The sequence below is a fragment of the Myodes glareolus genome, chromosome 3 (assembly GCF_982192425.1).
Source record: "Myodes glareolus chromosome 3, mMyoGla1.1, whole genome shotgun sequence".
Classification (NCBI taxonomy): Eukaryota; Metazoa; Chordata; class Mammalia; order Rodentia; family Cricetidae; genus Myodes; species Myodes glareolus.
The window spans coordinates 27681036-27708679 of record NC_142028.1 but is presented as its reverse complement, the minus strand read 5'-3'; the positions used below and the strand labels follow the sequence as shown (position 1 = coordinate 27708679).

At 51.9% G+C, this 27644-nt stretch overlaps 2 protein-coding genes, 1 long non-coding RNA gene and 1 other non-coding gene across 5 annotated transcripts; 2 read left to right on the top strand and 2 right to left on the bottom strand.

The window, feature by feature from the left end:
* The first annotated feature begins 11 nt into the window (after positions 1-11).
* On the top strand, positions 12-5057 carry Phb2 (prohibitin 2). The gene is made up of 8 exons (XM_087904254.1): positions 12-303; positions 462-546; positions 846-925; positions 1997-2181; positions 2869-2998; positions 3114-3217; positions 3634-3711; positions 4034-5057. The coding sequence occupies exons 1-8, from the start codon at positions 177-179 to the stop codon at positions 4112-4114; spliced, it is 870 nt and encodes a 289-aa protein (XP_087760380.1). The 5' UTR covers positions 12-176; the 3' UTR covers positions 4115-5057.
* On the top strand, positions 3285-3550 carry LOC148122616 (small nucleolar RNA U89). Its single transcript, XR_015737606.1, has one exon. It is a non-coding gene; the product is annotated as a small nucleolar RNA U89 (small nucleolar RNA).
* Positions 4281-7823, bottom strand: LOC148122615 (uncharacterized). The gene is made up of 2 exons (XR_015737455.1): positions 6826-7823; positions 4281-6209 (listed from the first exon to the last, which is right to left on the bottom strand). It is a non-coding gene; the product is annotated as an uncharacterized LOC148122615 (long non-coding RNA).
* Positions 7824-9107: 1284 nt separating this feature from the next.
* On the bottom strand, positions 9108-27486 carry Ptpn6 (protein tyrosine phosphatase non-receptor type 6). 2 transcript variants are annotated; one of them, XM_048444235.3, is made up of 16 exons: positions 27178-27486; positions 21121-21243; positions 20672-20866; positions 16923-17112; positions 16662-16778; positions 16448-16561; positions 16221-16317; positions 15822-15901; positions 15490-15639; positions 13699-13830; positions 13431-13585; positions 10388-10455; positions 10136-10287; positions 9949-10040; positions 9437-9579; positions 9108-9295 (listed from the first exon to the last, which is right to left on the bottom strand). In XM_048444235.3, the coding sequence occupies exons 1-15, from the start codon at positions 27189-27191 to the stop codon at positions 9465-9467; spliced, it is 1794 nt and encodes a 597-aa protein (XP_048300192.1). In that variant the 5' UTR covers positions 27192-27486; the 3' UTR covers positions 9108-9295; positions 9437-9464. The 2 variants fall into 2 exon arrangements, with proteins under 2 accessions (XP_048300192.1, XP_048300193.1); XM_048444236.3 differs by lacking the exon at positions 27178-27486 and adding an exon at positions 21330-21510.
* Between the last annotated feature and the right edge of the window lie 158 nt (positions 27487-27644).

The window sequence follows — 27644 nt, the reverse complement described above, 5'->3', positions numbered from 1 at the left end:
CCGCCTAAGCAAAGGGGCGGGTTCAGGAGGGAGCGCACTTCCGGTGCCCTTTCTCCTGCGAGCACCACGGCCCCCAATCCTCGTGTGCAGGGCGAGGTCTGAAAACTGGAGTGGGGTAGAGGCTGGCGGGCACCCCCTCCTGACCTCCGGTGCCGCCGCCTTCGGGAGGACCAGACATGGCTCAGAACTTAAAGGATTTAGCGGGACGCCTGCCCGCCGGGCCTCGGGGCATGGGCACGGCGCTGAAGCTGCTGCTGGGGGCCGGGGCCGTGGCCTACGGCGTGCGCGAATCCGTGTTCACCGGTAAGCAACCTCCTTCCGCTGGCTGCACCTCTTGGTCCCCTGCCCCACTGACCTGCCTCCCCAAGCTGTCCGCGCCTACCTGCTCCCTCATCCCCGTCCCTTCTGCACCGAACTCTTTCATCAGCGCCTTCTCCTGATTCCCACCCCTCTCTCCACAGTGGAAGGTGGCCATAGAGCCATCTTCTTTAACCGGATCGGCGGCGTGCAACAGGACACAATCCTGGCCGAGGGACTTCACTTTAGGTAATGGCGGGCAGAGCAAACGGGCCCTGACCCTTCACCCTTGACGGCCATAGCCAGACTTCACTGCAGGATTCGGTGCTGCTTTTTCCCTTCCTCACCCCCACCACCCCGCTTCTAGGACAGTAGGTGCTCCGAAACACCAGCATTGCATAAAGGGCTGTTCTCCAAAGGGAAAAGAGAATCTCCATGTCTGTAGTTATGGGGAGGAGCAGGCGCAAAGACGAGTGGAGGGGGAAAACTGGTCAAAAATCAATAAAACTGCAGTTTCCCAATTCCTGTCCCTGACCTCTCCTCTCCAGGATCCCCTGGTTCCAGTACCCCATCATCTATGACATTCGGGCCAGACCCCGAAAAATCTCCTCCCCTACGGGTTCGAAAGGTAAGTGTGGGCAATTGGGAGCTGCATGGCAGGTGGGGACACAAGTAAACTGAGCCTGGCAAGGCCCCCAGAAATGGTAGTGTTTCTGAGGTCTTGGTTTCTATATCTTCCAAAGAACGTGCCTCGTGTCTTAAAACAGTAGTTCCAACACGCGGTATGCTGGCACGTGTTTGTGCGGTCAGCCACGATAAACTAAATATGAACAGGTCACCCAAAGAAAGTTCTTTATTTCCAACCATTATCACCTGCCAGAGTAGAACTCTGGCCCTTGATAAATTTAATAAGAGGCCTGAATCTCAGTAGTTTAAAGGAAATGCCTAACATTCCAACTCCTGTAGATAGGACCACCTGCCAGCGCACATTCACCGGCACACCCCTAGACAAATGTCAGCCAATCAGGGGTCCTAAACCTCAGAAGCTCCTCATCCCCACCTTTACTACTATAAAAACCCAATTCTAATTGAGCTCGGGGCTCTCCGGTTATTCAATGGGTTGGACATGCGGAGAGACCGAGTTTGCAAACTTGATTAAAATAAAGGCTCTTTGCTTCTACATACGGGACTCGGTGTCCTTGTTGGCTTTAGCGGGGACTTCGCGGATTTGGGCATAACAGTTTTGATGTACTTTCTGCCTACCAAACTGAATCCTAGAATTGCCTTTCTTTATGGTCGTCCTTGCTCCCAGATGCAAGTCTTTTTAAGGCCTTTTTCTGTTGACTGGTTGATTACATCTGCAGTATATCTTGGCTCTGGAGAAACTGTCTCCACTTTTCACTAGCTGCTTCCTTGTAGACCAAAATTAGGAGCCCTGCCTTTGCGAGATTCCCCCAGGCCTCTGCCTCATTCATGTGTGTACTCAGAGGCAAGTAGCGCACAGCTCTGTACTTCTTTGTGCTGTTTTTGATGTGTTTAGTGCATTCATTTGCTAAGTCATAGGCTTTGGGAATAGAAAATTGACAACTCTGGTCTCAAGTCGTTGGAGTCTAGGGGGAGACCTACAGTTGTGCCCACACTGGGGGGTCAGCTGATGGGGAGCTTGGCCTTAACTAGTCACTGCTGGCCCCGCCCTCAGACCTGCAGATGGTGAACATTTCCCTGCGTGTGCTGTCTCGACCCAATGCCCAGGAGCTCCCCAGCATGTACCAGCGCCTAGGGCTAGACTATGAGGAGCGAGTGCTGCCGTCCATTGTCAACGAGGTGCTCAAGAGTGTGGTGGCCAAGTTCAATGCCTCGCAGCTGATTACCCAGCGGGCTCAGGTCTGATTCCTAGCGCTGTCTGCATGGCAGCAGCATGTCTCACCTTGGTCCAGGGGCCTGGCTACTAAAAGGGCATTTTATAGAAGTAGAAGGATGTGGGGGTGGAGCTGTAGTTCAGCTGGTGAGTGCTTGCCTAGCATACATACACGAGCCCTGGGTTTAATCCTAAGCATTATTTAAACCTGTAACCCCAGCACTCCAGAGGTAACGGCAGACGTTTAGGGTTATCTTTGGCTGCATAGCCAATTTGATGTGGGAAAGCTGTGCTGATTGTCACTCTGGGAAATAAAGCGGAACAACTGTAGAACCCGATACCAGGTGTTAAGAAGGAAGCATAGGAAACAATGGTGGTAATAGTCTTAGCCACATCTCTAAAGAAATTCCTCTCTTGTTTGGCAGGAAGCTAAGCCGATATATATTGTATGGAAAAAAGGGAAGATTAGGGGTCAGTGTGATGTGGGGCGGTCATGCCACCTTTCTGGTGCTGCCTCTTCTGTTGCATGAAGACACTGAATCGTTTTTTTTTTTTTCCTAATGAATGTGTGAGGACTTAAGAAGGGGTGGCTTTGCTGTCCATACTTGGGAGCTCTGGTGTTCAGCTGGTTCTAGCAATACCACCTTCCTTCCAGTTCTGATCCCCTCAGGCCGCCCCTCCCTTCCCCCTGCTCTACTCTACCCTTGTCTCAGGTGTCCCTGTTGATCCGAAGAGAGCTCACGGAGCGCGCCAAGGACTTCAGCCTCATTCTGGACGATGTAGCTATCACTGAGTTGAGCTTTAGTCGAGAGTACACAGCTGCTGTAGAAGCCAAACAAGTGGGTAAGCCGCCAGAGGAGTAGATCGGTGGGCTCCTGGAGGTGGGAAAAAAGGCTGCGTGTGGTTGGAGCCTTGCCATCCCACAGCCATCACCTCATTCATTCACTTGCCACCACAGCCCAGCAAGAAGCCCAGCGGGCCCAGTTTTTGGTGGAAAAAGCAAAGCAGGAACAGCGACAGAAGATCGTGCAGGCTGAGGGGGAGGCCGAGGCTGCCAAGATGATATCCTTGTGTCGCAGAGAGCTTGGCCTGGCCTCTGGGACGCCCTGCTTCCCATCTCCCTTGTGGGCTGGCTGATGAGACCAAGGCGAATGCGACTGTGCCTGCTGACCCTTGGCTTCCGGGGGTGGGAGGGTGGGGAGTGTGTGATGAGATCTGAAATCTTAGTGGGAGTACCTGAGACCTGCCTCCCCCGCTGTAAGGCCAGATCACTAGCATTGCTGGCCTTGCCTCCATGTCTGCTGCCACCACAGTTCCTGGCAGCATCCTGGAGGGAGGCCCACAAGGGGTGGTCAAAGTGTGAGCGGCTCTGTGAGCGCAACCTTGAATCTGACAGCCCAGAGGTCAGGGCGGGTGGGAGTGCACCGTTGTGGCAGGTGGAACCTGGCTTAGATAAACCCTTAACCCTGCCTGCTTACCTCGGAGAAGCACTGAGCAAGAATCCCGGCTATATCAAGCTCCGAAAGATTCGGGCTGCCCAGAACATCTCTAAGACGGTGAGAGGAAGGCCCCACTCTCCCAGGGCTGCCCACCAAGATGGAAAGTATCCAGTTACACACAATCACACAAGGGGATTAGAGCTTGATTTGAGTCTTTTCTTGAACAACTTCCTTGGCCGCCTCCCCCCCCCCAAAGAGTGACTCCCCAAGCATTGTGTTTGTGGGGTGTGTTAAGGAAGTGTAACACTGAGCCTTCTCACTGCTTGTGTTCTTACACCAGATAGAGCAGGAGCCTCTTGTTGGTTACTGGGTGGGCCGCCGAATCACAGGGGAGGCTTGAGGCCTCTGCTAACACAGGCATCCACTCCCTGTCCTGTAGATCGCCACGTCCCAGAACCGCATCTATCTCACGGCCGACAACCTTGTGCTGAATCTACAGGATGAAAGCTTTACTCGGTAAGAGATGCCACTGTGCAGAGAGCAGAGTCCTTGGGTTCTGGAATCTGTTAATCATGGGGTCCTTGACAGTCTCTCTGAAGACCAAGGTCAGAAAAGTTAGTGTGTCTGACTGGTTGGCAGTTCCTCTGTTACATTCTCCAGAACTGACTTTACGAAACAAAATAGGATTTCTTGTGTAAAAGGCACTTTATTTATAAATACTTCAGTGAAAAGTGGTGACCGACAGAGTTCTTGAATTCTTGCTGGAGAACCTGAACGCAGCTTCGCTGGGAATGAAAGTATCAGGGCTGAAGCAGCGCCCGAGAAAGAGCAGCCCTCACGGGGAGGGGGACTGGTGGAAGGGTCAAGGGCAGCTGGGGCCTGAAGCTAACAATCATATCTCTCTCTTCCTGTTTCCCGCTGACTCCCTGATGTGCTGGCTGTAGGGGAAGGTAAGGAACTGCATCCTCGCTGCAGGGACATGGGGACCACCTGCTCCTGGACCTGCCTCTGTGCTTCCCCTCCCCACAGTCAGACCTTCCTTTGGAAAGGGGATAGTTTGGTGTATTTTGCATCTCACATTTATGACCCCCATAATATCAGGAACATTTTTCCCTTTGTTCTACAGCGACAGCCTCATTAAGGCTAAGAAATGAGCTGTGGGCCTCAAGAACTCTGCCAGCAGAGGAGTGGATGCATTTCTCGGCTAATTTTGAGGAGCCAGCTAGGGAGGTCAAGCACGCCCCACCCTGTAAGCATCATGTGACAGAGTCCTCTGTACTTGGCCCTCTTGGATTAAGGAAGACTGAAGACCAGCTGTTGCAAGGGCTTTCCTCCTCCTTGTTGGCCTGGGGGAGGGGAGAAGCAGTGTGATTTCTCGGAGATTTCCTCCACTGTTGTCCCACCCCCGTGGGGGGAGATAACCACCATCCCAGAAATTCTCAATAAAACTTTTATTACTTAAACTGGAGCCAGGGTTTTGCCTCTGAGTGGGTTAGAGAGGGTGCACTCTGGGTCTTTGCCAGCAGGTGGCACAAGCAGTCTGGCAATACTAGTGATCTGACCTTAGAGCGGGTCCTCAGAGCCTGCAGGCTCCAAAACAGGCCCTAAACTGGGTGGGAACAGCAGACCTCAGTCAAAGGCCCAACTACACCCCTTCACCGCACCCGCCATGTCTACCAAATGAACCTGCTGATTTAATAACATCTTTTGTAAAACTGGAGCAGCTGTGGCTTTGCTGAGCCAAACTGAAAATTTGATGACCCCAACGGGAGCTGCTTCCTTGGTTACCAGCTTCTGTGTAGCTATGGGGAGATCATGTGTGTTCCTCCTGAGGGCTTCTGTGTTCCAAAGCCCAGTGAGCCACGCACACTGTTAGCACTGCTACTTAGTCCCCAGATACGATGAGCTATTTGCGTGTAGGGTTATCCCTGTGGAGGTGGGCTGCCCGCCCCCACCGCCCTAGACACTGCATCCAAGGACTGGAAAGTTAAAGCCATTGCTCATAAGCTGCCCCTCACTAGAACCTTTGCCATCTTTTTCCTCCTGAGTAGATAATGTGAAACTATCAAATGCAATAGGAGAAAAGGTGAACCTCAGACGGGGCTGGAGGGTGCGGCAGCTTCAGCTCCCTGGTTTCTCTCATGTGGAAACCAATATTCCTTGTTTCCTGGGAACAGATACTCATGTTCCCAGGGTGGAAAGACGGTGGGAATGCCTAAGGACCAAGTTGTTTCCAAATCTTGCTGTTCTGGAGGCAGCCATTTTGTCTCTTTCCCATTGTTCCCCTTTGCCAAGTGAGTCACTCATACACACCCCATCCAGAAGGTTAAAGGTCAGAGGTTGTTGGTCCGGTGGCCTCCATGGTCTTCAAGGCCCCAAGAAGGTCACTGTTGAGGGAACTGACCCGGAGGCCATCTTTACCAGACAGTGTTAGGAGCTTCGTACTTCAACCATCCAACACTGCACTGGAAGATGGACCCAGAGCCGGCCAACGTAAAACCAGACGATCACGGATCAGGTGCTAGAGCGAAGTGGCCAGCCGATAGCTGGCTGGCTGGGGGCTCGAGTGCGTGCTCAATCCCAAGGCCAAAGTCGGTGTCAGGTAGGTTCTCAGTCTACCAGATGACAAATCACACTGGGTTGGAGGAGGGGCCGGGGCCATTGTGTTCCTCCGGTGGGCGAGCAGCCAACCCGAGAACCATTTCTGCAGCACCCTTAGCTCAGGAGAAGGGGCTTTCAGGGTATGTGGGGGAGAGGAAGGAGTTTGCTATTAGGTAGGAACCAGGGGCCTGAAGCAATGGACGACGCTGACCCAGGGACAGGGGCCTCCATCATTACCCGGCAGTATTAGAGACTCCCAACCAGCACCCAAACACTGCTGGGTAAGACGAGGGCCCCTACCCAACCAGTCCACCTCCAAGATCAGTCCTGGCTAAGCCCAAGCACCCAGAGGAGAAGCCGCAGATCTCTGGCTCCCATCCCCCACCTCCGCGTCATTTGGGACACTTCCGGGTGAGCCTTGCTACTCAACACCAAGCTTACCCTGAGTTGCCCATCCCTGAGGTCAAAATCAGCTCCAGCAGCCCTGCCCCCTCTCGTACCCCTCTGCTGTACACCTGAGAGCCAGCCCCCTACCGCTCCACAGCCCGTCCCAGGCCCTAATACACATCAGTTCACTACGCTCTACAGTTCCTAGCGCAGCCCCAGGACCCCATGAGCGGTGGCCTTTACCTGGCACCAGACCCGTCTGACCCCCAGAGTGGTGCAGAAGAAAGGAAGGGGTATCAAGGCCCGGATTCAACCGCCTAGAGCCAGCCTGGCCGCCACTCTTCCTCTTCCTTCTTCACCTGCCGGGCACCACTGGCGCCTCACCTGGGCCCCGCCCGCCTGCTGCCCTGCGCACAGGTGTGTCCTCCTGCCATAGGCTGCCCCCCTCTCCGCCTTAACTCCTTCCCTCCCAGCACCAGCCCTGGGCACCTCCTCTCCAGGCCTGGCCACCCTGCCAGGCCTCCCGCCCTTTCTGGCGGCCTTTCTTCTCCTGCCTAGTCTTTCCCTGTTTCTAAAGGAATTAAGGGAGAGGCCATCTTTGGAACCCCTTCCAGCGGCTCTTTTCTCAAGCCAAAAGCCCTCTCCTCTGAGGCCTCCTACCGCGCCCTCGGGCCGAGTCCGAGGATCCTGAGGTCAGTGTGGGGTCAGCTAGGCAGGCTTTGGTCTGTGTCCCTCTCCAGTGCTAAGCCAGAGTTGGAGAACACCTTGAGAACTGGGAAGGACGGAAGCCCCACCAAACCTGTGGATCCCCCTAGTCTCCTCAGCAAGCCCTCGCAGCTTTGCTTTCACCCTGATGTTGGAGTGTCTGTCCCGACGACCTAAAGGCCCCAGCCCTCACTTAGGGAGGAAAGCAGGGACCTGTGCTTGCCCTACGTTCGCTACACCCCAAGAGATGGTGCTTGCAACCCACCTCTCCTCAGAGCCCTCTTCTCCGCTGGCCCTCGAAGTCCCGAGCAGTCAGGAATAGGACCTGCCTTTCTTCTGTGTGGTTCGGTGTTGCTGGGAGAGGGGCCCTGCGGCGCACAGGTGATGGCCCCACCCATGCACCCCCTGGAGGGCCACATAGCTCCAGGGAGCTATCACGTTGCTCAATCCCACAGCAGTGGCTTTCTCCTCCTTTGTTCTCCATACTTTTCCGTTGTAATTATTTTTGTGGCCTAATTCTGGCTTGGTTTCCCAGACTTCTCCCGAGTCCCAGTAGGATAAGTTAACTTGTCACCCTCAACTGCCCCCAAGCAAGGCCCTAGAACCCGGAACACAGGGCGTATTCAGGCCAATAAGCTGTCCTCCTGGTGGGAGCCAGCTCTTCCCAAGGTATGACTGGCACACTCAACTGCCCAGGAGATTCCACTTATGTATAAAGAACCCAACTCCAGACAAAAGAAAAGGAAGGGGCACAAAAATCATAAAATGAGGGACTGGAGAAATGGCTCAGCGAAATGCTCAGCGGTGAAGAACACTGACTGCTCTTCCAGAGGACCCAAGTTCACTTCCCAGCACCCACATGGCAGTTCACAACTGTCTGAAAATCCAGTTCCAAGGGATCTGACACCTTCACACCAATGCACATAAAAGATAAATAAATCATAATTTTTTAAAAAAAATCATAAAATGATCTTCAGTGTCCAGGACGATGAGGACCTCAGCAATGGGATGTCCCTGTGTGCTTTGGGGATTGCAGATCAGGGGAGGTTAGGCTAAATCAGTCCTCCTGAAAAATCTTCCTAGTTGTTGGCTCTAGCAATCAACAGCAGGCTGTGTGGCAGGCAAATCTGGGGTGGACCCTGCTGAGCCTGCCAGGTGATGAGGACATGGACTCTGGAGGCTGGGAGTCCCAGAACCTCAAGCAAGGGAACTTGCTCCCTGGGCCTCACTTTCTCAGACTTCTGCACTGTAAAATAAGGATAACAAAGGGCCCCAGGCGAGAGCCAGGGGTACAGATAGCTCAGTGGGAGAGCTGCTCACTACTGGGCATGTGGGATGCTCTGAGCTTTTCCCATATAACAAAATAAACAAGCAAACAAATAAATAAATAAATTTATATAAAAAAAAACAATGTATCTAGTATTAATTCATTCTATGGTCTTTTAAATAGGGCCCAGGCCTGTTGCCAGTGTGTAATGTAGTAGTGGCCATTGTTATTGGCACTCGCTATGGCAATATTTTCATTACCAAGCCGAGGAGGGCAGGTGAGTCCAGGTCACAGATCACCCTCAGCTGTAAGAAGGCTGGAGCACTTGCCAAGCACACAGGAGACCTAGGTGCCATCCCCAGCATGAGAGACGGAGAACACAGAACAATCTAAGCCCTAGGAGGGCCACGGGCATGTAGCTGTGTGAAGCAGCATCCAGAACTGGGTCTATCTAACCCAAAAGATTGAATTTACACAGTCACATATGGCAACCCAGTCCCATCCTGCCCAGAGCCTCTGGATATGTGGGGCACACAAGGTTGGAGGCAACACACAGAGGTCCAGGGGCTTTATTTACAAGAATAGAAGTCTGGCTTTGCCTGGGGGCTTGCTGGGTTATGTACAGGTTCAGAGGATCACAGCCATTTAAATTACAAAATGATGGGGGTGGTCCCAGGGTCTGGTGTGGGCCACAGGTCTTGATCTGTCCAGTGGAGGCCTCAGCAGGGATTAAGGCTGATGCTGCAGATAAAAGAGAGGAAGTGGGTCAGAGGGTATCTGCCTGGGGACACCCTGGCAGGGGAGAGTGAGATTGTGACCACCCCTGTCAGAACTGGAGCAGCAGAGGGGAGGAAACTGGGGCAGGGAGAGAAGGGGCCTCACCATGGCCACCTGCAGATGAGTGCCCAGTTCACTTCCTCTTGAGGGAACCTTTGCTCTTCTCCTTGTCTGCTGACCGCTGCTTCTTCACTTTCTCTTCCTTCTTGTTCTTGCTATGCACGTTCTCATACACCTCCTCCTTGTGTCTGGGCATGGGGGAGGGGGAAGAAGGCATCTGGACACTGCGCAGATCCCCTACTAGCAGCCCCATCCAGAACTCACTGTCACTTAATGAAGCCAGGAAAGTCAGTGAGCCTGCTCACTGTCCATACATTAGACCCAAAGCTCCCGGGGACAAAGACTGCACTCACAGGAGTCCACAGCTGGTCCTCAGCACAGGCCCACCCATAGTCACAGTGGGCGCTTCAGAAAACACTGAAGAACAGAGGTAGTAGGAAGAAGATTGACCTTGAACCAGGGTCTCTCCAACCTCCACACTAGTCCACTCCAGAAAGGACAGTAAGACTGGGCAGGAGAAGAGGGAAGATGTTGGGAGGACAAGCAGGATCACTCACTTGGAGGAGGTGCGGGAGGCCTTGGCATGGGCACTCCTCATAGCGGGAGGGTAGGTGATATTCCCATACTCCGACTCCTGACCCTTCCGGGACTGTGGGCAAAGGTGTGGTGGGAGGATGGTGGTACCAGCAGGACTGGGTGATGCCCACTCTCCCCTACCACCCATCAGCCCCACTCTGGACACACTTGTATGATCTCCAGTTTCTTCTTGGTTGTTTCAATGAACTGGGCAATGGCCACGTAAATGAACTTGTACTGTGCCTCCGTCTGCACCATGCCAGAGCGCTGTGCCCGTACCATCTGGATGGTCTTCTGAATGTCAATGTCACAGTCTAGTCCTGGACAAGGGTGGCAGTGGAGCTTCAGGGTGGGCCAAGGCCAAGGCCAAGGGACTGCTTGTCCCTCCCACACCCACCCGCATTCCCCAGGAGTCCTCACCCTTGGTGGAGATGCTCTCCATGAGCATGTCAATGACGATGATAGTGCCTGTCCGGCCGATGCCAGCGCTACAGAGAGAAGGGACCACCATCAAAGGCCCAGCCCTTACTAGGAAATGGGAAGACCGGGGTTAACCCCAACACTAGGCAAGGCAGGAAGAACCTAAAGCTCCAGCCACAAGGGTTAGTGATGTGTCCAGGTCATCAGGCCAGCAAAGTGGGTGTATGCCCACCTCTGTACCCATCCTTCTGCCCCAGTCACAGGATGGACAAGCGGGTGCCTGTTTTGGGGTACAGATACCATTTCCCTCCTTCCCAGCATTTGTGAGTTCAAGGCCAACCTGGTCTACAGAGCTAGTTCTAGAACAGTCAAGGCTACACAGAGAAACCCTGTCTCAAAAAGCCAAAAGGAAAAGAAATGAAAGAGTTATATTTGGGGCCAGGCAGTGGTGGGGCATGCCTTTAATTCCAGCACTTCGGAGGCAGAGATAATTGGATCTCTGAGTTTGAAGCTAACCTGGTCTACAGAGTGACATCCAGGACAGCCAGGGCTGTACAACACAGTGAAACCCTGTCTCAAAAAGTCAAAAAATAAATAAAAGAGTCACACTTGAAGCTAGGCATGGAGGCACATGATTTTAATCCCTGCACTCAAGAGGTCAGCCTGTTCTATATAGAAAGACACACACACACACACACACACACACACAAGTTACATTTGGGATGGGTGTGATGGCTCAGTGACTATTATGACTATCATACAAGCAAGCATAAGAACCTGGTATCAGGCCAGGAGGTGGTGGCGCACGCCTTTAATCCCAGCACTCAGGAGGCAGAGACAGGTGGGTCTCTATGAGTTTGAGGCCAGCCTGGTCTACCAGAGCTAGTTCCAGGACAGGCTCCAAAACTACAGCAAAACCCTGTCTCAAACAAACAAACAAAGAACCTGATATCAGATCCCCAGTGCACACAAAAGCACAAAAGGGCAAGCACAGCGGCCTGGATAGGGGCTAGGTTAGCTCATTGACCAGCCAACCTCACTAAAGTGATGAGCTCCAGGTTCACGGAGAGACCTTGTCTCGAAAAATAAGAGGGAGAGCCTGGAGTATTAATCCCAACACTCAGGAGGCAAACAGAAGTGGACCTCTGTGAATCTGAGGCCAGCCTGGTCTACCTAGCAAGTTCCAGACCACTGAGCCACATAGTGTGAGACACACATACACAGACACATTTATATGTGCATGTGCTCACGTGCGTGTGGGTGTACGTGTGTGCGTGCATGGTAGAGAGCCATAAAAACAGTAGGGCCTCTGACCTCATCAGACATGCCCACACGCATGCACACACCACACACACACATAGAGTTACATTTTGCTTAGGGTATGCCTCGGTGGTAAAGCATGTGTTTAATTTGCTTAAAACCCATCCCCAGCACATACAGAGACAGACAGACAGACAGACAGACAGACAGACAGACAGACAGACAGGGAGGTGGAACTTTCTCTCTGTGGAACTTCATTTCTCTTTTCTTCGACATGGCAAGGTAAGGGCTGGCCCAAGACTCAGGCGTGGAGAAAGTGCAGTAGTATGCCTCCTTTTCCCCCCACCCCCGTGCCCTCCACCCTACCCCTACCCCCCTCTATCCATCCTGAGGAGACAGATGATGCAGACCCCAGACCTGCCTACAGGCCAGTCCATGAGGCTGCTACCATAAGTTAAGCTGTCTAATTTCAAACCCAGATTGTCAAAAATAACCCCCCAATACCACTTCCTTCCTGTAATTTCTAAATAAAGGCTATGGGGATTTCAAGAAGTATGTGAATGGGGGAGGGGTAGCAGAGAGGTAGTTCTTGGGGATGAGCTGTCCCCAAGATAGTAGCGTGCAGAGCTTGACCCCAAGATAGCATGGGGGGTACTCCCAGCCCAGTTGCAGGACAGCTGTTAGTGAGGGAAGGAGGAAGTCTAGAAGCTTCCACAGGCCTGGGTTACAGGGACAGAGAAGGGGGGGACAAAACTGGTTCCTGTTTCCTCAGGTCATACATAAGAAGCCATCAATGGCCGGGCGGAGGTGGCGCACGCCTTTAATCCCAACACTTGGGAGGCAGAGACAGGTGGATCTCTGCGAGTTCAAGGCTAGCCTGGTCTACAAGAGCTAGTTCCAGGATAGGCTCCAAAGCTACAGAGAAACCTCGTCTCGAAAAAAAAAAAAGAAGAAGAACCCATCAATGGTGTGCACACAGATACACACACACATATATACACACACACAGAGACATACACACATACACAATAAATTTTTTTTTTAAAGAAAGGTCTTATGCTCAGTGTAGTGGTGCATGCCTTTAATCCCAACACTCCAGAAGCAGAGACAGACAGATCCCTGTGAGTTCAAAACCAGCCTGGTCTACAAAGTGAGTTCCAGGACAGCCAGGGCTGTTACACAGAGAAACCCTGTCAAGGAAGGAAGGAAGGAAAGAAGGAAGGAAGGAAGGAAGGGAGGGAGGGAGGAAGGAAGGAAGGAAGGAAGGAAGGAAGGAAGGAAGGAAGGAAGGAAAGAAGAAAGGAAGGAAAGAAGGAAGGAAGGAAAGAAGGAAGGGAAAGAAAGAGAGAAGGTCTCCTGTCTCAATGCCCAAATGCTAGACTATAGGTATACGCCACCATGCCCAGCAATCAGCAGTGAGAGGAGAAACCCAAGGACCCACAAGAAGGTCCACCACAGGCCTGGAGTAGTGAGGGGCCCAGAGGAGGCTGGGGTCCGGGAAGGCACACAATAAGTCCCTAGCCATGTTGCTGACAGCACTGCTCACCTGCCAGCTGCTGTTTCAATTTTACGTGTGCAGGTGTTCTGCCTGCATGTATGTCTGTATACCATGTGTGTGCAGTGCCCTTGTAGGTTAGAAAGGGTGTTGAATCCCTTGGGACTGAAGTTATAAAAGGTTATACATCACTATGTAGGTGCTAGGAGTCAAACCAGGTCCTCTGAGCCATCTCTGTAGCCCCCAGCTGCTGTTTTGTAAACACTACCTTCATGCTATGCCTCTCACCTGCAATGCACAATGATGGGCCCTGCATGAGGCAAACGTTCCTGTCGCTGGTTGATCTGATCCAGGAAGCTGAGGACACCCCCGGGCTCACTGGGAACCCCATGGTCAGGCCAGCTCAGGTACTGGTAGTGCCATATCTCCCGAACCAGATCCCCCTAGGCCAAGGACACAGAGTCAGTGCCTGCTGCGCTCACCCACCCACCTACCCCGACTACAGAACAAATAGAAGGCGAGGCCCCTGGAGTGTGCAGGGGCTGGGGACACTCACATTGTCCAGCGGGGAGATCTGTAATGTGCGAAGTTTGTATTCCGCTGTGTCATGCTCTGCACAGTTGGTCACAGAGTAGAGCCCATAGACTCGCTGAGTACCCACCTCTGGCCAGTAAGGAACACATTTGTTCTGAAAGAGAAGGGGAGGGATAAGGCACAGAGACAAAGATTTGAGGCTTTCTAGGCCCCAGGCATAGTGAATTTTTTTTTTTGCACACGTGTATAGGTACATACATGGGGGGGTGTGCATGTGGAGGCATAAGAATGAGGCTGGAAGTCATCGTCCATCACTCTTCCACCTCATTCATTGAGGCAGGGTGTCTCAATCAAACCCAGAGCTCACCAATATGGCAAACCTTGCTAGCCAACTTGCTCTGGGGATGCCCTGCATCTCCTGCCAAAGCTGGAACTGTAAGCAAGCTTCTCTGCACACCCGGAATGGACGAGAGCTTCTGGGGGCCCAAACTCCAATCCTCATGCTTTCATGGCAAATGCTTAACAGCTGAGCCTTCTCCCCATCCCTGACCTGGACGTCTGTTAAAAGAGGGATGAGCCCGCGCGGAATGAGACCTGGGACCTGGCTTCAAGCTAACCACTACAAGATAGGACCTATCAACCATCTAATCTTACAATCCATTCAGTGACTACTGAAGCTGGAGCAACTGAGCTGTGGTTCAAACTCGAGAAGAGGCAGACAGTGGACGCAGTTTAGAGAGAGTGCATGCGCTTAGCACATACAAAGTCGGAAGTTTCACCCCCAGCACTGCGAACCCCGGAAGACCAAGCCAGACACGGTCCATGTCCTAGGACACAGGGTGATACATAGACAGGTGACACAGGTATACAGAGCATGTCTCAGGAGCAGGGCTAGGGAAGGAGCCACTTCTCCCACAGGGCTATGGAGGCAGTGCAGGATAGTCTCACAGAGTAAGTAGGAACGGAGCACTCCAAACTGGAGTCTCTGAGGCATGGCGGTTCAGGGGAGTCATGTCCTGGCAAAAACTGAGCTAGTGCCTTCAGAAGACTGACACACTCAGACCAGCAGAGGCGACGTGCATTACAGGGAGCCGTGAGGATCTTGGGAAGCCACCAGGCTTGCAGGGACAGCTCTCCATCCCAGAAGCAACTGGGAGCCACAGAAGCGGTTTCAGAGAGAGCCGCTGGATGCCAAGTTCTTCTGAGAGGAAAACTTCCCAGTGCACAAAGAGGGAACAAAGGGGAGCTTGCTGGGGAGGGGCTGATGGCAAGAGGCTTGAGGCAGAGAGGATGGGGGATGAAAAGGATGTACGAAGAACGTTTGCCCTGGAGTCCATTAAAGACTTCTGTGGTGCTGAGCATCGAACCCAGGATTCCAGTACTGGGCATGCGCTCTGCCATTAGGCTATATCATCCCACCAGAGGATTTGGAGCTGAGGAGGGCTGGGTGTCCAGGAGTCATAGCGTATAGAGGAGACTATCTCAGGTCTGTTTCCCAGCAGGCACTGGGTCTTTGTCACTGACGTAATGTATATGTATGTACACCCATAAAACTAGATTTCCCTGTGAGTGTGCATGTATGGGCACACATGTGCTATAGCATGCATGCGGCAGTCAGAAGATAACTTGCAGAAATCAGTTCTCTCTTTCTGCCATGTGGGTCCCAGGGATTGAACTCACGGAGTTAGGCTTGGTGGTAAACACATTTAACCCTCTGAACCATCTCACCAGCCCCCGACCTTCCTTGTGTGTGGTGCTGAACAAGGACTGAGGAGGAAAATGTATGGGACAAGAGGATGGTGCTTTGCCCTACCCGGCCTTTCTCCACCTCCCGGGTGGTCATGACGATGATTCGGGAGTTCTCCTGCCAGGTCATCTGCCAGAAGTCATTGACTGTGGCCTCCAGACAGCCCTGACTGGCAATGTAGGTCTTAGCGTTCTCATCTGGACCTAGCAGCTGGTTCTAGATACAAGCACAGAGACCCATCCCAGGACTGTAAGTGGGCATAGATGTGCCCATAGCACCATCAACCCTACCCAAGATACCAGCTCCAGCTTTTCCCAGAGGCACTGTACCCATGGACCCCAAGACACAGGGAGCTCTCAGAGACCAGCGTCTGTTCCCACATGGCTCGCCCAACTCACCTTGACATAGTTGGCATTGATGTAGTCGGACCCAGGGATATTACTGTCACGACCCTGCAGGATCACTCGGCTGTGGTCAACTGGCATGGGTAGAAAAGAAACAGCTTGGGCCATATCCTGGGCCAGACCCTTCCCAAGCTAACAGATGCTCTTGTCTCCAAAACCATAGACTCAGAGAGGACAGGGCAGCAGGCAGGGACAAATGTGTCTGGGGTGGGTGCAGAGGCTTCGTGAACAGGAGGATGGCTGTGGCGGGGAAGGGGCAAGGATTATTTCCTGATAGCTGTGGGGAGGCTGATGAAAAGCAAAGAGGCTTCCTGGGGGAGGAGAGCTCTGCTGGGCAGTGGGGAGGTGGAGTCTGTGGTGGGGGGCAGTGAGGGGCGAAGGGGCGGAGCTCACAGGGAAGAATGTTCTTGTAGCGGTTCTTGCTCTTGTTCTCAGGCCGCTGCCCTTCCAGGCGCTGGTGCAAGTTTTTTACCTCCTGCTTTTGCAGACTCTGAAATGTGAGAGAACTAAGCCCCCGCCCCAGGCACATCCACGGGTGGAGAGGCCAGAGCCATGTCAGAGGCACATAAAGAAGGCAAGGTGGCCTCGTCTATCCCAGCCCCACAGTCCCCAGTCCCCACCTCAAACTCCTCCCAGAAGCCAGCCTTGGCTGTGTCCTCTGACTCCTGCTTTTTGTTCAGTTCCAAGACCCGGTTCTCGATGTCGGCCGCGTTTACCCGAGTGGCGTAGTAAGGCTGGGAAGAGGGAAAGCAGGAATCAGTGACTGAGAGACCTCAGAAGCCCACATCTCCAACAGCTCAGGGGAAGGGAAGAGGCAGCAGGTTGGCTCCTCACCTGCCGCAGGTAGACAAAGGCACCTGAGGCCTCCTCAATGCCCGTCTTCCTGAAATGCTCCACCAGGTCTGTGAGGCTGTCAAAGGTCTCTGAGCCACCCACAGTATAGCGTCCACCCTGAAGGACACCAAGGAGGGCTACCCCTCAGGGCTGAGTTCCCCTCCTGACACCCCCAGTCTTAAATCCAACCCCAGAAGACCCTCCCAGCAGCTCTGAATGAAGTTCTGGCATGAGGCCTTCCCCACAGCCCAGCTGACTCACCTCACACATAACCTTGATGTGAGTGACCTTGAGTGGGGAACCAGGGCCGGCTTTGGGCTGGTCATTGAGCACAGACAGCACGAAATCACCAGGCTGGCTGAGACTCTCACGCACAAGAAACGTCCAGGGCTCGCCCTTGGCCTGCAGCAGTGTCTCTGCCTGCCCTCCAGACATGTGGCCATGGTACCACCTAGGAACATTGAAAAGATTGGTGACCAGGCCCGAGTGGCACTGACACCTGCCAGACCTGAGCTACGAGCTTTCAAATCCACCATGACATTGAGATCCATCACTATCTCATAAAAATGCTGAGAGGAAGAAGCCAGGCTTGGAGCTAGAATATCCCAGCTCCTCAGGAGATGTGAGAACAGCAGGAACTGCAGACAACACGATCTACGTAGTGGTGCACACCTTTAAACCCAGCACTCAGAGGCAGAAGCAGGCAGATCTCTGAGGCCAGCCTGGTCTACAGGGTGAGTTCCAGGACAGCCAGGGCTACACAGAGAAACCCTGTGTCAAAAACAAACAAAAAGACCCACCTGCTTCTATAAATAAATAGCTGGGTTATGATGGCTCACTTTTGTTTTGTTTGGTTTTTTTCCTCAAGATAGGGTTTTTCTGTGTAGCCACAGCTCACATTTATAATCCCAGCATTCAGTAGGCTGAAGTACGCCAATGAGGCCAGCCTGCTCTACATGTTAAGTGCCAGGCCAGCCTGAGCTACAGAATAAGACCCTGTCTCAAAAACAAAACAAACAGCCAGGCATAGTGACACATACCTGTAATTCCAGCCCTGGGCTGACAGAGACAAGGGGATAACTGTAAGTTTGAGGGTAGCCTGGTCTACACGGTGAGTTCCAAGCCAGCCTGATCTACAGAGTAAGATTCTATCTCAGAAAAGAAAAAAGAGCAGAGACTAGCAGTGGTGGCGCACTCCTTTAATCCCAGCACTTGGGAGCAGAGGCAGGTGGATCTCTGTGAGTTCGAGGCCAGCCTGGTCTACAGAGTGAGTTGAAAGGAATGAAGGAAGAAAAGGGCTCTGCACGAGACGGCCGAGGGTAAAAATGTTTGCTATCAGGCCCCGCAACCCAAGTTTGATCCCCAGGACCCACATGGCAGAGGGAGATAACCAACTCCAACAGGTTGTCCTCTGACCTCTACATGTACAAACGTAACAAAAATCATTTAAAACAAAGAAACAAAACAAAAACTGAGAGGTTGACATTTTCCCTACTTTACAATTAAAAAAAAAAATAGAGGCTAAGCATTTGCACACTGGGCCTAAGTCCTCAACTAATAAGAGAAAAAGTTCCACAGAGTTCAAACCATGGAGATGGAGGTTATAGCTCAATGGGACATGTAAGACCCTGGGTTCATTCCTCAGCACCAAAATAAAGGGAGAAGGGAGGGAGGGAGAGAGGGAGGGATGGAGGGAAGGAGGGAAGGAAGAAGGGAGGAAGAGAGCAACAAAGAAGGAGGGGTCTAGAGCCTCTTCCAACTGTTTACAACAAACAGGCAAGCAATATGCAGAATATTTGGAGGGACAAAAAGAAGTGTCCCCATGAAATGCAGACTTGGACTGGGTTATAGGAGGGGCAGTAAAATGTAGATGGACCCAAACCACAGATGGCAGTGGGCGTCAGAAGAGACTGATGTCAGGAAGGACCAATGGAAAATTCCTCAGGGATGTGGGGGCACAACACTCCGTTGAGGAGAGTGGTCTCAGGGTTCCAGGGAGCCCAGGACGGTGTGACTGAAGGGGCAGTAGGGGTCCAAAGGGGCTGCAGGGCAGAAAGCAGAACTAAGGGCCTTTCCGTGAAGCACCCCTTCCCAGGAGGAAACTGTAGCCCCACAATGCCTAGCCTCACAGGAAACCACGTGATGGAAAAAACACAAAACTCCTTCTGGGGAGAGAGTGAGAAGTGAGGTTGTGAGGGTTTCCTCAGCTCAGGGACAGAGGGGGGGTTGCAGCATTTTCCAACCGCAGAGATGGAGGGGGAAGGAGAGCGGGGCTTAGTCCTCCTGATCCTTCTCAACTCTGCCAGGGGGACACCATAGCTTAGGGCCTGTCAGAGGCTCCTACCCCAACCCACGCCTACCTCAGGGACCAGCCAGGGCCCCCAAGCAATGTGAGGGGGTTCAGCTCCTTCCCTCAGGGACAGGATGAGGAAGTCTCCATGCAAATGTGAACTGACCACAGGCAGAGAGTTCACCATTGAGGGGACAAATGCAAATTCCCCTGAAGAGGTGGGGCAAGGACACAAGGAGTATTGGCCCTTGGCTGCCACAAACCCCAAGGTTAGGAATGAAACTCAGCTTCCTAACTGGCCATCCAAAGTGTCTCTTGGAGTCATCTGCTACCCCACCCCTCAGTGGTGTAGCATGCTTCCCGCACCCCATCTTTCTCCACTCTGTCCCGTCCTGCTCCCCTGACACTCTTCAGCTCCCACTTCCTCCCTATCATAGTGAACATACCAGCCACGATTCTGCTATACCTCCATAGTCGGCCTCCTCTAGGGGAGCAGCTCCCGGCTTGGGACACCAACAAGGGAAGACAGGAGGTAAAGCGAATCTGAGCGGCCAACCCACCCTGAGAGTTGCAGGTCAGAGGGAGAAGAACAGACAGCATGAGGCGTGCCCCCCTTTCTGTCTGCCACCACAAGGGAAAGCCTTCAAGGAAGTGTAGACCAGCTTCGATGAACTTGAACTCCTGGTCTTCCTGCCTCCGCCTGGGACTGTTGCAGCACTGGGCTTATGCAATGCAGGGAATCAGACCCAGGGCTTAATGCACGCTAGGCAAGCACTCTAACCCGCTGGCCCACAGACCTTAGGCCTCCGGTTCTAAGTGTAGGCACGAATCTCAAAAAAAAAAAAAAAAAGACTAAAAACCGCTGGGAAGTAGCTCAGTGGCAAAGCACACATTCAGCATGCACAAGGTCATGGGTTCAGGCCCCAACAGAGGAGGGGGGTCAAGGTTCAGAATCATTTCAACAGTAAATACGCAAACACAGAACAAAAACAAGTTGGCATGGCCCCAGAAGTCCAGGAGAAGCCCCTAGTGTTATTCCACTGCCCTTTACTTTAAGGGGAGCTGTTAGTCACTATTCTGCACAGCTAAGATGAGCCACGGTGTAATGAGGGCCTCTATCTGTGTGCCTTCTCTTGGTACACACTCTGGGGAGACCACATGAGAATAGCCAGCCCGGCTATGGGGGCCATGTCTTTGCTGCACTAGTGGGGTTGTCCGGAGAGTTTCCTGGAGCCAGGCGAGCCTGGACCCTCCACCCCTCTGTACCTGTGACCACGCCATCCTCGCTGTGCTGCTGAGATAAAGGCCTGAGCATCCCAATAAAGGGGATCTCTAAGGCCTTACTAACAAGGGGACCTCAGAGGCCCAGACTGTGGAGAGCTGGGGAAAGGCAACAGAGTTCCACAGAAGGAAGAGCTTTCTAGCAATAGGGCCAACCTGATGGGAAACACCAGCCACAAGAAGTGGCCTCACTGTCATTCTCAGGACTAGGTTGCTAGGCAGCATGAACCCAGCTGCAAAGCAAGGGGAGCCCTTCTCTTGCTGCCTGGGGGGACCGGGGATGGGTGAGTTGTAGGAAAGAGTCTCAGAGCACTGAGCTGGAACACAGGTGGAGAGTGGGGATAAGGCACAGTCTGTGAGTGAGCAGGCCACCTGGGCTGGGTGCTCACCTCCTTTACACTTCTCTCAAGGGCCAGGGCCAGCCTGCAATGCCCCTCACCTCTCGTTGGTGGGGTCCGAGCAGTTCAGTGGGTACTTGAGGTGGATGATGGTGCCGTCCCGGTCCTGAAGAATGCCCTGCTGCTGAGTGTAATACTCCACCAGTTCTGTCAACGTCGCAAACTTTTCCCCTCCGTACAGGTCATAGAAGTCCCCCGAGTTCTGGATCCGAATATGGGTCACCTGGTCATCCACCCTGCAGGGTACCAGGAAGTGAGGCCCCGGTAGAGGAGCAGAAGTGGGATGGGCTGGGGGACAGGCTGAGGTACCAACCAGAATGCAAAGGCACACAGGAATAGAGTGGACACAGACACTTCTGGGGACAAACTGGAGCTACAGGCAGGGACACAGGGGGAGCAATACAACATGAGGAGGCAATGCAACCCAGGGAACTGAAGAATGCCCAGGACCCACACATTGAGCCGCCAAATCGCAGGGAGGGCCACCCACCTGACTGAGAGGGAAAAATCACCCTGGTTCTTGCGACTGGGCCGAGCCAGGAAGCTCCCAGGGACTCCCCGGCCCTTGAGCAGGGTCTCTGCATCAGGTCCACTGAGGTCGCGATGAAACCACCTGAAGGTGCACAAGGTGGTGAGGTAACGTCCCCTGAGGGCCAGACCATCCTTCCTGCCTGCCTCCCATGGGTCCCAGGTCCTTACCTCACCATCCTGGGGCTCTTGCTGAAATAGCTGCAGAGAACGTAAAGGGAACAGCCTGCCTGGGCAGGTGAGAGAACTCTAGGCCTGAGCCTCAAGCAAGGCTCTCCGAGCCCAACTCCTACAACCCCAACCTGCTGTCCTGCTACCGGGCTACTCCTCCACTGGTCTGGGACAGCCAGTAGGGCGGAGACAGGAAGGGGCGCGGCCGACCCCTTGGGGGAACTCACTTGTACTTCTCTTTTCAGAGCAAGGGAAGAGAAGCAGAAGGGTGGCAGGGTGGGGGAGGGCCCACTTGCCACAGTCTGCCATCAAAGGCACAGGAGTATATGGCACTGAGCAGTCACAACTCAAGAGACAAGGACACACGTGTGTGCTCCTCGACTCCTCCAGGCCAAGATTCACACAGGCGAATCCTCATGGCCATCGGGTCATTGTTTCATCCCCCAGTTGCTTCTTCTCCACAGCATTCTTTGGCACAATCTAATAACAATGGTGTGCGGTGACACTGTCATTTAGTGGAGTGTTGCCACATGCCAGACTCGTTGCTACAATGCTATTGACATTCCTTCTGTGGGTTGAGTTACACCTCACCACACCTCACCACGCAGGCACTATCTTTATACCCACTTTACAGACGAGGAAACTGAGGCTAAGAAGTTTGAGGAATTGCCCCCAGGCTTTTCACTTAGTAAATTGCACACTTCAGACCTAAGTAGTTTAGTTTCAAAGCCAGTGATTTTTAAATACCGCCTGCCAGCCCTCAGGACCCAAAGAACAGTAGTCAACAGACTCCATGTCCAAAAGAGACACTATCACAGCAGAGTACCCCCACAGAAATGACCTCATGCGGCACTGTCAAGTGTGGGCCTTTTCTACTTGTAGGCACTGTTTATAGGCCCCTTTCCTGTACCCTGACTCTGCTGGGGCACGCACGTGCATGCGTGTGTGTGTGTGTGTGTGTGTGTGTGTGTGTGTATGTGTGTGTATGTGTGTGTCCTGGAAGCTAGGGTGTTAGCCAAGGTCCCAACCTGGCAGATGCTCACAGAGATAATAACCTTTAGGAGCTCTCAGACCAAAGACTTATGATGCCCTGTGTATGTAATCCCCAGTGTAAACACAAACACAAACAAACAAAAACAAAATGCAAACGCTACCAAGTTGGGGTCAGAAGAGAAACAAGCTGCTTAAGCAGAAGATCCAAGAAAGTTCTATTGGTGGCTGGGCAGTGGTGGCGCACGCCTTTAGTACCAGCACTTAGGCAAAGGCAGGATGATCTCTACGAGTTCAAGGCCAGCCTGGGCTACCTAGCGAGTTTCAGGACAGGCTCCAAAGCTACACAGAGAAAAACTAAAAAACAAAACAAAACAAAAACTCCTATTGGTGTCTCCCTTCGGGAGGAGCACAGCTGAGACAGAGTCCTTTATAGCCTTTGGGGCGTATTTGCTTGTGGTGTTTTGATTGGTTAGTTTGGGTATTTTTACCATACTGGAATTAGAACCCAAGCCCTAGCCATGCATTGTGGCACATGCCTCTAATCTCAGCACTTGGGAGGCAGAGGTAGGCGGATCTCTGTTTGAGGCCAGCCTGGCCTACATAATGATTTCCAGGATGGTCAGTGCTATATAGTGAGACCCTGTTTCAGATAGATAGATGGATGGATGGATGGATGGATGGATGGACGGACAGACAGACAGACAGACAGATAGAATGAACCCAGTCCCTTCACTCTGCAGGTGGCAAGCATCACTGAGGCAAATCCTCCACCATATTTCTTTCTTATTCATTTGATTCCTCTTACATTTCTGCAGTCCTAGGGATTGAACCTACGACCTCAAATGTGCTAGCCAAATGCTCTATCACTGAGCTACACCCCAGCTCTCTTTTTATTTTTTATTTTGAGACAGGGTATCAATCACTAAGTTTCCCAGGCTAATCTGGAACTCACTCTGTAGTCTTGAACTTGCAATCCCCCTGCCTCAGCTTCTCTAGGAGCTGGGAGTATAAGCATCACCACATCTGGTTCCCTTACACTTTTTTCAGAACTGTATGATGCCTGAGGTGTAGTTCAAAGGTAGCATGCATAAGGCTCTGGATTCCATCTCTGAACCAAACCCATGAAAGTCATGAATAAGTGGAGAGTTAGCTGTATGCTTAATATTTATTTATAGTCTATATGGTATGCATAAAAAATAGAAAAAAATAAAAGAATATGAAAACCAACAAGGGCTAGAGTGTGGCTCTGGGTAGAGCGCTGGCTTAGCATGTAGGAAACCCTGGGTTTCACAGTCATGCTAGGTACAGTGACACACACCTGGAATTCCAGGACTTGGAAGACAGAGGCAAGAGGGTAAGTACAAGTTTGAAGCCAGCCTGGGCTTCATAGAGAGTTAGTTCCAGCCCAGCCAGGGCTACATAGCAAGACCCTGTTTAGAAAACAAAAAACAAACAAACAAACAAAAAACCCTCTACGATAAGTCTTTTGTCATTCTTTTTTTTTAAAAGAAAAATAATTTTATTTTGTTTGCATTGGTGTTTTGCCTCCATGTATGTCTGTGTGAAGGTGTCAGATCATGGAGTTACAGACAGTTGTAATCCGCCATCTGGGGTCTGGGAATTAAACTCTGGTCCTCTGGAAGAGCAGTCAGTGTTCTTAATTGTTGAGCTATTTTCCAGCCCCTCTTTTATCATTCTTGGGGATATCAAGTACCCGCATGGACTCAGCTCTCTCCAAGGGTCAGGAAGAACACGTGCAAAACTGGCTCCAGCACGGGGATTCACAGGCATCCTGGTTGTTCCCATCCCAACCTTCAGAGCCCAGGGAAGAATCCAGTGAGAAGACTCACGAATACACTTACACAGTCAAGGTTCCATGGACGCCTCCTGGTCTGCCCCTGCAGGCAGATGAGTAAGCATTCCCACAGTCATACCCAAGCATACCTCATAAAGAAGCACAACTCACAGGCCGCCCCCCATCATGTGTCCAGCCATATACACACCCCGCTGGGGACAGATCCCCAACACGACAGGGACACAGGAAGTTCCAGGTACCTGCTTAGCACCACACTGACTGCACCAGATCTAGGATTCTTCATTGCAGAGATAAGCCCACTTGTGCAAAGGAACTTAGAAGGCACCTAATACTCCTGATCCTTTAAGTGTATCTGAAGAGTGTCAAGCCAGAAAATGAGACACTCCGATAAGACGGACCACCCCTGCTATCCTCTGGCAGGAAAATAATGGCAATCCCCTAGGAAGCAAGGCACCCTTTCTGGAGTTGGAAGAACATTAGGGCAACATACACAATCATCCCATTTGAGCCCTTGACCACCTAGGATGTAGGGATGTAAGTGCCTGGTATCTAGATGAGAAAGAGATTCCTCTGGGAAGCAGGGTATGAAAGAAGACAAGATCAAGGTGATGCAAGAGACAGGTACTGGGTATCGAAGACAAAACACAACGATCTTACATAGTCACCGGACGTCCCTAGGCCTCGATCTTCCCACCTAATAAATAAGCTTAACAAGATTTCCTAAATTCCGACCTAAAAGGCTAATAAAGCAACCAGGTGTGGTGGCTCATGCCTAAAACCCCAGTATTCAGGAGGCTGACGCCTGGGACAAAAGGCCAAGTGTGACGGCACATGCCAGCCTTGGGGAGGTCATTCTTGCCTACATAACTAACTGCTAAGTGGTATCGTTTTACGTCATCAGCTTTAGCATTTTACAGTGGATTCTGTCTTCCAATTTTGCATCTGTGGAGTCAGCCAGCTGCACAGACCTTTCTCCCTTGCCGTAATTTCCTCAATAATACAGTATAATGATTTGCATAGCATTTACATTGTACTAGGTAAATACTTGGAGAGGACTTAAAATATGCATTAGTACATTATAGGTTAAATGCAAATACATCTGTACAGTTTGATAGCTTCTGGTTTCCCTGGAACCAATCCCTCAATGGACACCAGCAGGTGATTTTTGTGTTTTTGGGAGGGGGGGTTTCGAGACAGGGTTTCTCTGTGTGGTGATTATTTTTATTCTACTCTATTTTATTCATTTATTTCTTTTATTTATTTATTTATTTATTTATTTCTCTCTTTCTTTCTTTTTGAGATAAGATTTCTCTGTGTAACAGTCTTGGCTGTCCTGGAATTCACTCAGTAGACCCAGTTCAGTTCAGTCTCGAACTCACAGAGGTCTACCTGCCTCGGCCTCCTGAGTGCTGGGATTAAAGGCAGGTACCACCACCACCCCGTATTTACTTATTGCGAAAGAGATCAAACTCAGGTTTTTATGTTTGGCAAGTATTCTACCACTGACTGTAACCCTAGTCTTTCTTTTTATTATTTATCTATTTAGACAGGATCTTACTGTGTGGTTCAGGCTAGCCTAAACTCAAAAATCCTCCTACCCCAGCCTCCCTAGTGTTGACATGCACCACTACACCCGCTGAGAAAACTGAATTACGGTTAATTTTCATGAAAATACTGTTTGTTACTGTCCCAATTTTAGAAACAAAAACAAAAACTCAAGGCATGTTAAATAACTTGCCCAGAGTCACAAGCTTTGAGTGAGTGGTGGGTTGAGTGGGAAGGTGAAAATAAATAAAAATATAAAGCTGTCTGTGGCCAGAGATTTATCTGCCACAGCACTGCCACAGCAGGCTTAGGCAGGTAAAAGGCACAGCAAAGCATGCAGGGAGATGACAGAGCAGGTAATTGCCACAGGCAGATGGACTAGGACACAGAGGTGCATGCATGACATCACTTGGGCTGTTCAGTGTAATCCCATCAATGCAGCTGAGCCTGTGTTTAAGGGGCTGGACCCCAGCAGCAGAGCTCTTGAAAGTCCAGGCTGAGGAATCAAGCCAAGGTTCTGTACTAGGAGATGCCTTGCCAAGCCTACTGGGAAGACTCAGTACTGCCCTCACACGCGGGAGGAAGAGTGCAAACAGAACAGCTCCCGGGAGCAGGAAAAGCAAAAACCAGTGGGGACTCCCGGGAGCAGGAAAAGCAAAAACCAGTGGGGACTCCCGTACAAACAATCGACAGTCGCCAGCTACCCAAATTCCACCCAGGTCTAAGCTGCCCAAGGCTCCCTCTGAGTGAACACTTCCTATTCTGGCTTCACACTTGCTATTTTTGCTGGTCACAATATGGCTGTCTCTATCTCATTACTAGGTCTTAAATCAAACGTTACCTCATCAGAAAGTCCCCTCTCCCTTCAGTCAGTAATGTCTCCAGCATGCATTACCTGCTAGCACCTTTCTGTGTTTCTTTTCCTGGGCATGGGCATTAACCCTTCAATCATCTGAAATAATCCTAGCTATGGCTTATGTATTCATTCTATCTCCTCAGCCTGGCACACCAACTCTCTAAACAGACCACATCTGCCCCATGCACCAGTATCTTCAGCAGTCCCCACCCACCATGAATATTCATTATTTATCTACTTAAGTCTGCTCCCTTTGGGGAGCAGGGAAAGGACCCACAGAACCAAGGCTCAGAAGTAAGGGGGAGTTTGCCTAGGAGTGGAAGGATGTTCTCAAATGTGCCTCAGTCTGAGGTGATGTGAGCTACCCAGTGGGGACAGGTCCTAGACAGGAGGCAGAAGCAGAGGACCACAGGCCAGAGGATACACATTTGGGGGTGGGGGGCTGATGAAAGAAAAAGGAGGCAGAGGAATATGAATGAACCCTGGGGGGGAGGTCCTGAATCTTGTGGGAAGGAGTTGACAAAGACAGGAAGCTGACCCAGGGCAGGGGCTGATGGTGGTGACAAGACTATTTATGATGGCATACTCCGCCCAGACTAACAGGAGTCTGTAGGACACAGGTGGCACAGGGGACTTACCCGCGGGACAGCATCTCCCTGGAGGAGTGGGGGAAGTCGCAGGAAAAGGGCGATGGGGCGGGGCCAATCCAGTGGCACAGCTGTCCAGGGATCTAGATCAGACCTTCAGGAAGAATATTCTGGTTGTCACCCACTTCCTCCTCTCTCCAGTCAGTCAGACCTGTGGCACTTTGAGGACAAGCCCCTGGCTTGCAGGTCTCCGAGGGAAGGACAGGTGGGGCGGGGCTGGTCCGCGACCGCCCACCACAGTCAAATTCCCCAGAGGCTCGAGGCAGGCCAGCAGGCTTCAGGCCTGCCAGGGCCTACTTCTCTTGGAAGGGGAGGAGCCACCTGCTGTTCCACCTGGAGCTCAGGATGACAGAGCAGCAGGAGGGCGGGTAGGGGCAAAGACCAGGAAGTAACCCTAGCCAAGGGACCGCCCCCAGCAGAGTACCTCTCAGGCCCGGGAAAGAAGAGGGCTCAAAGAA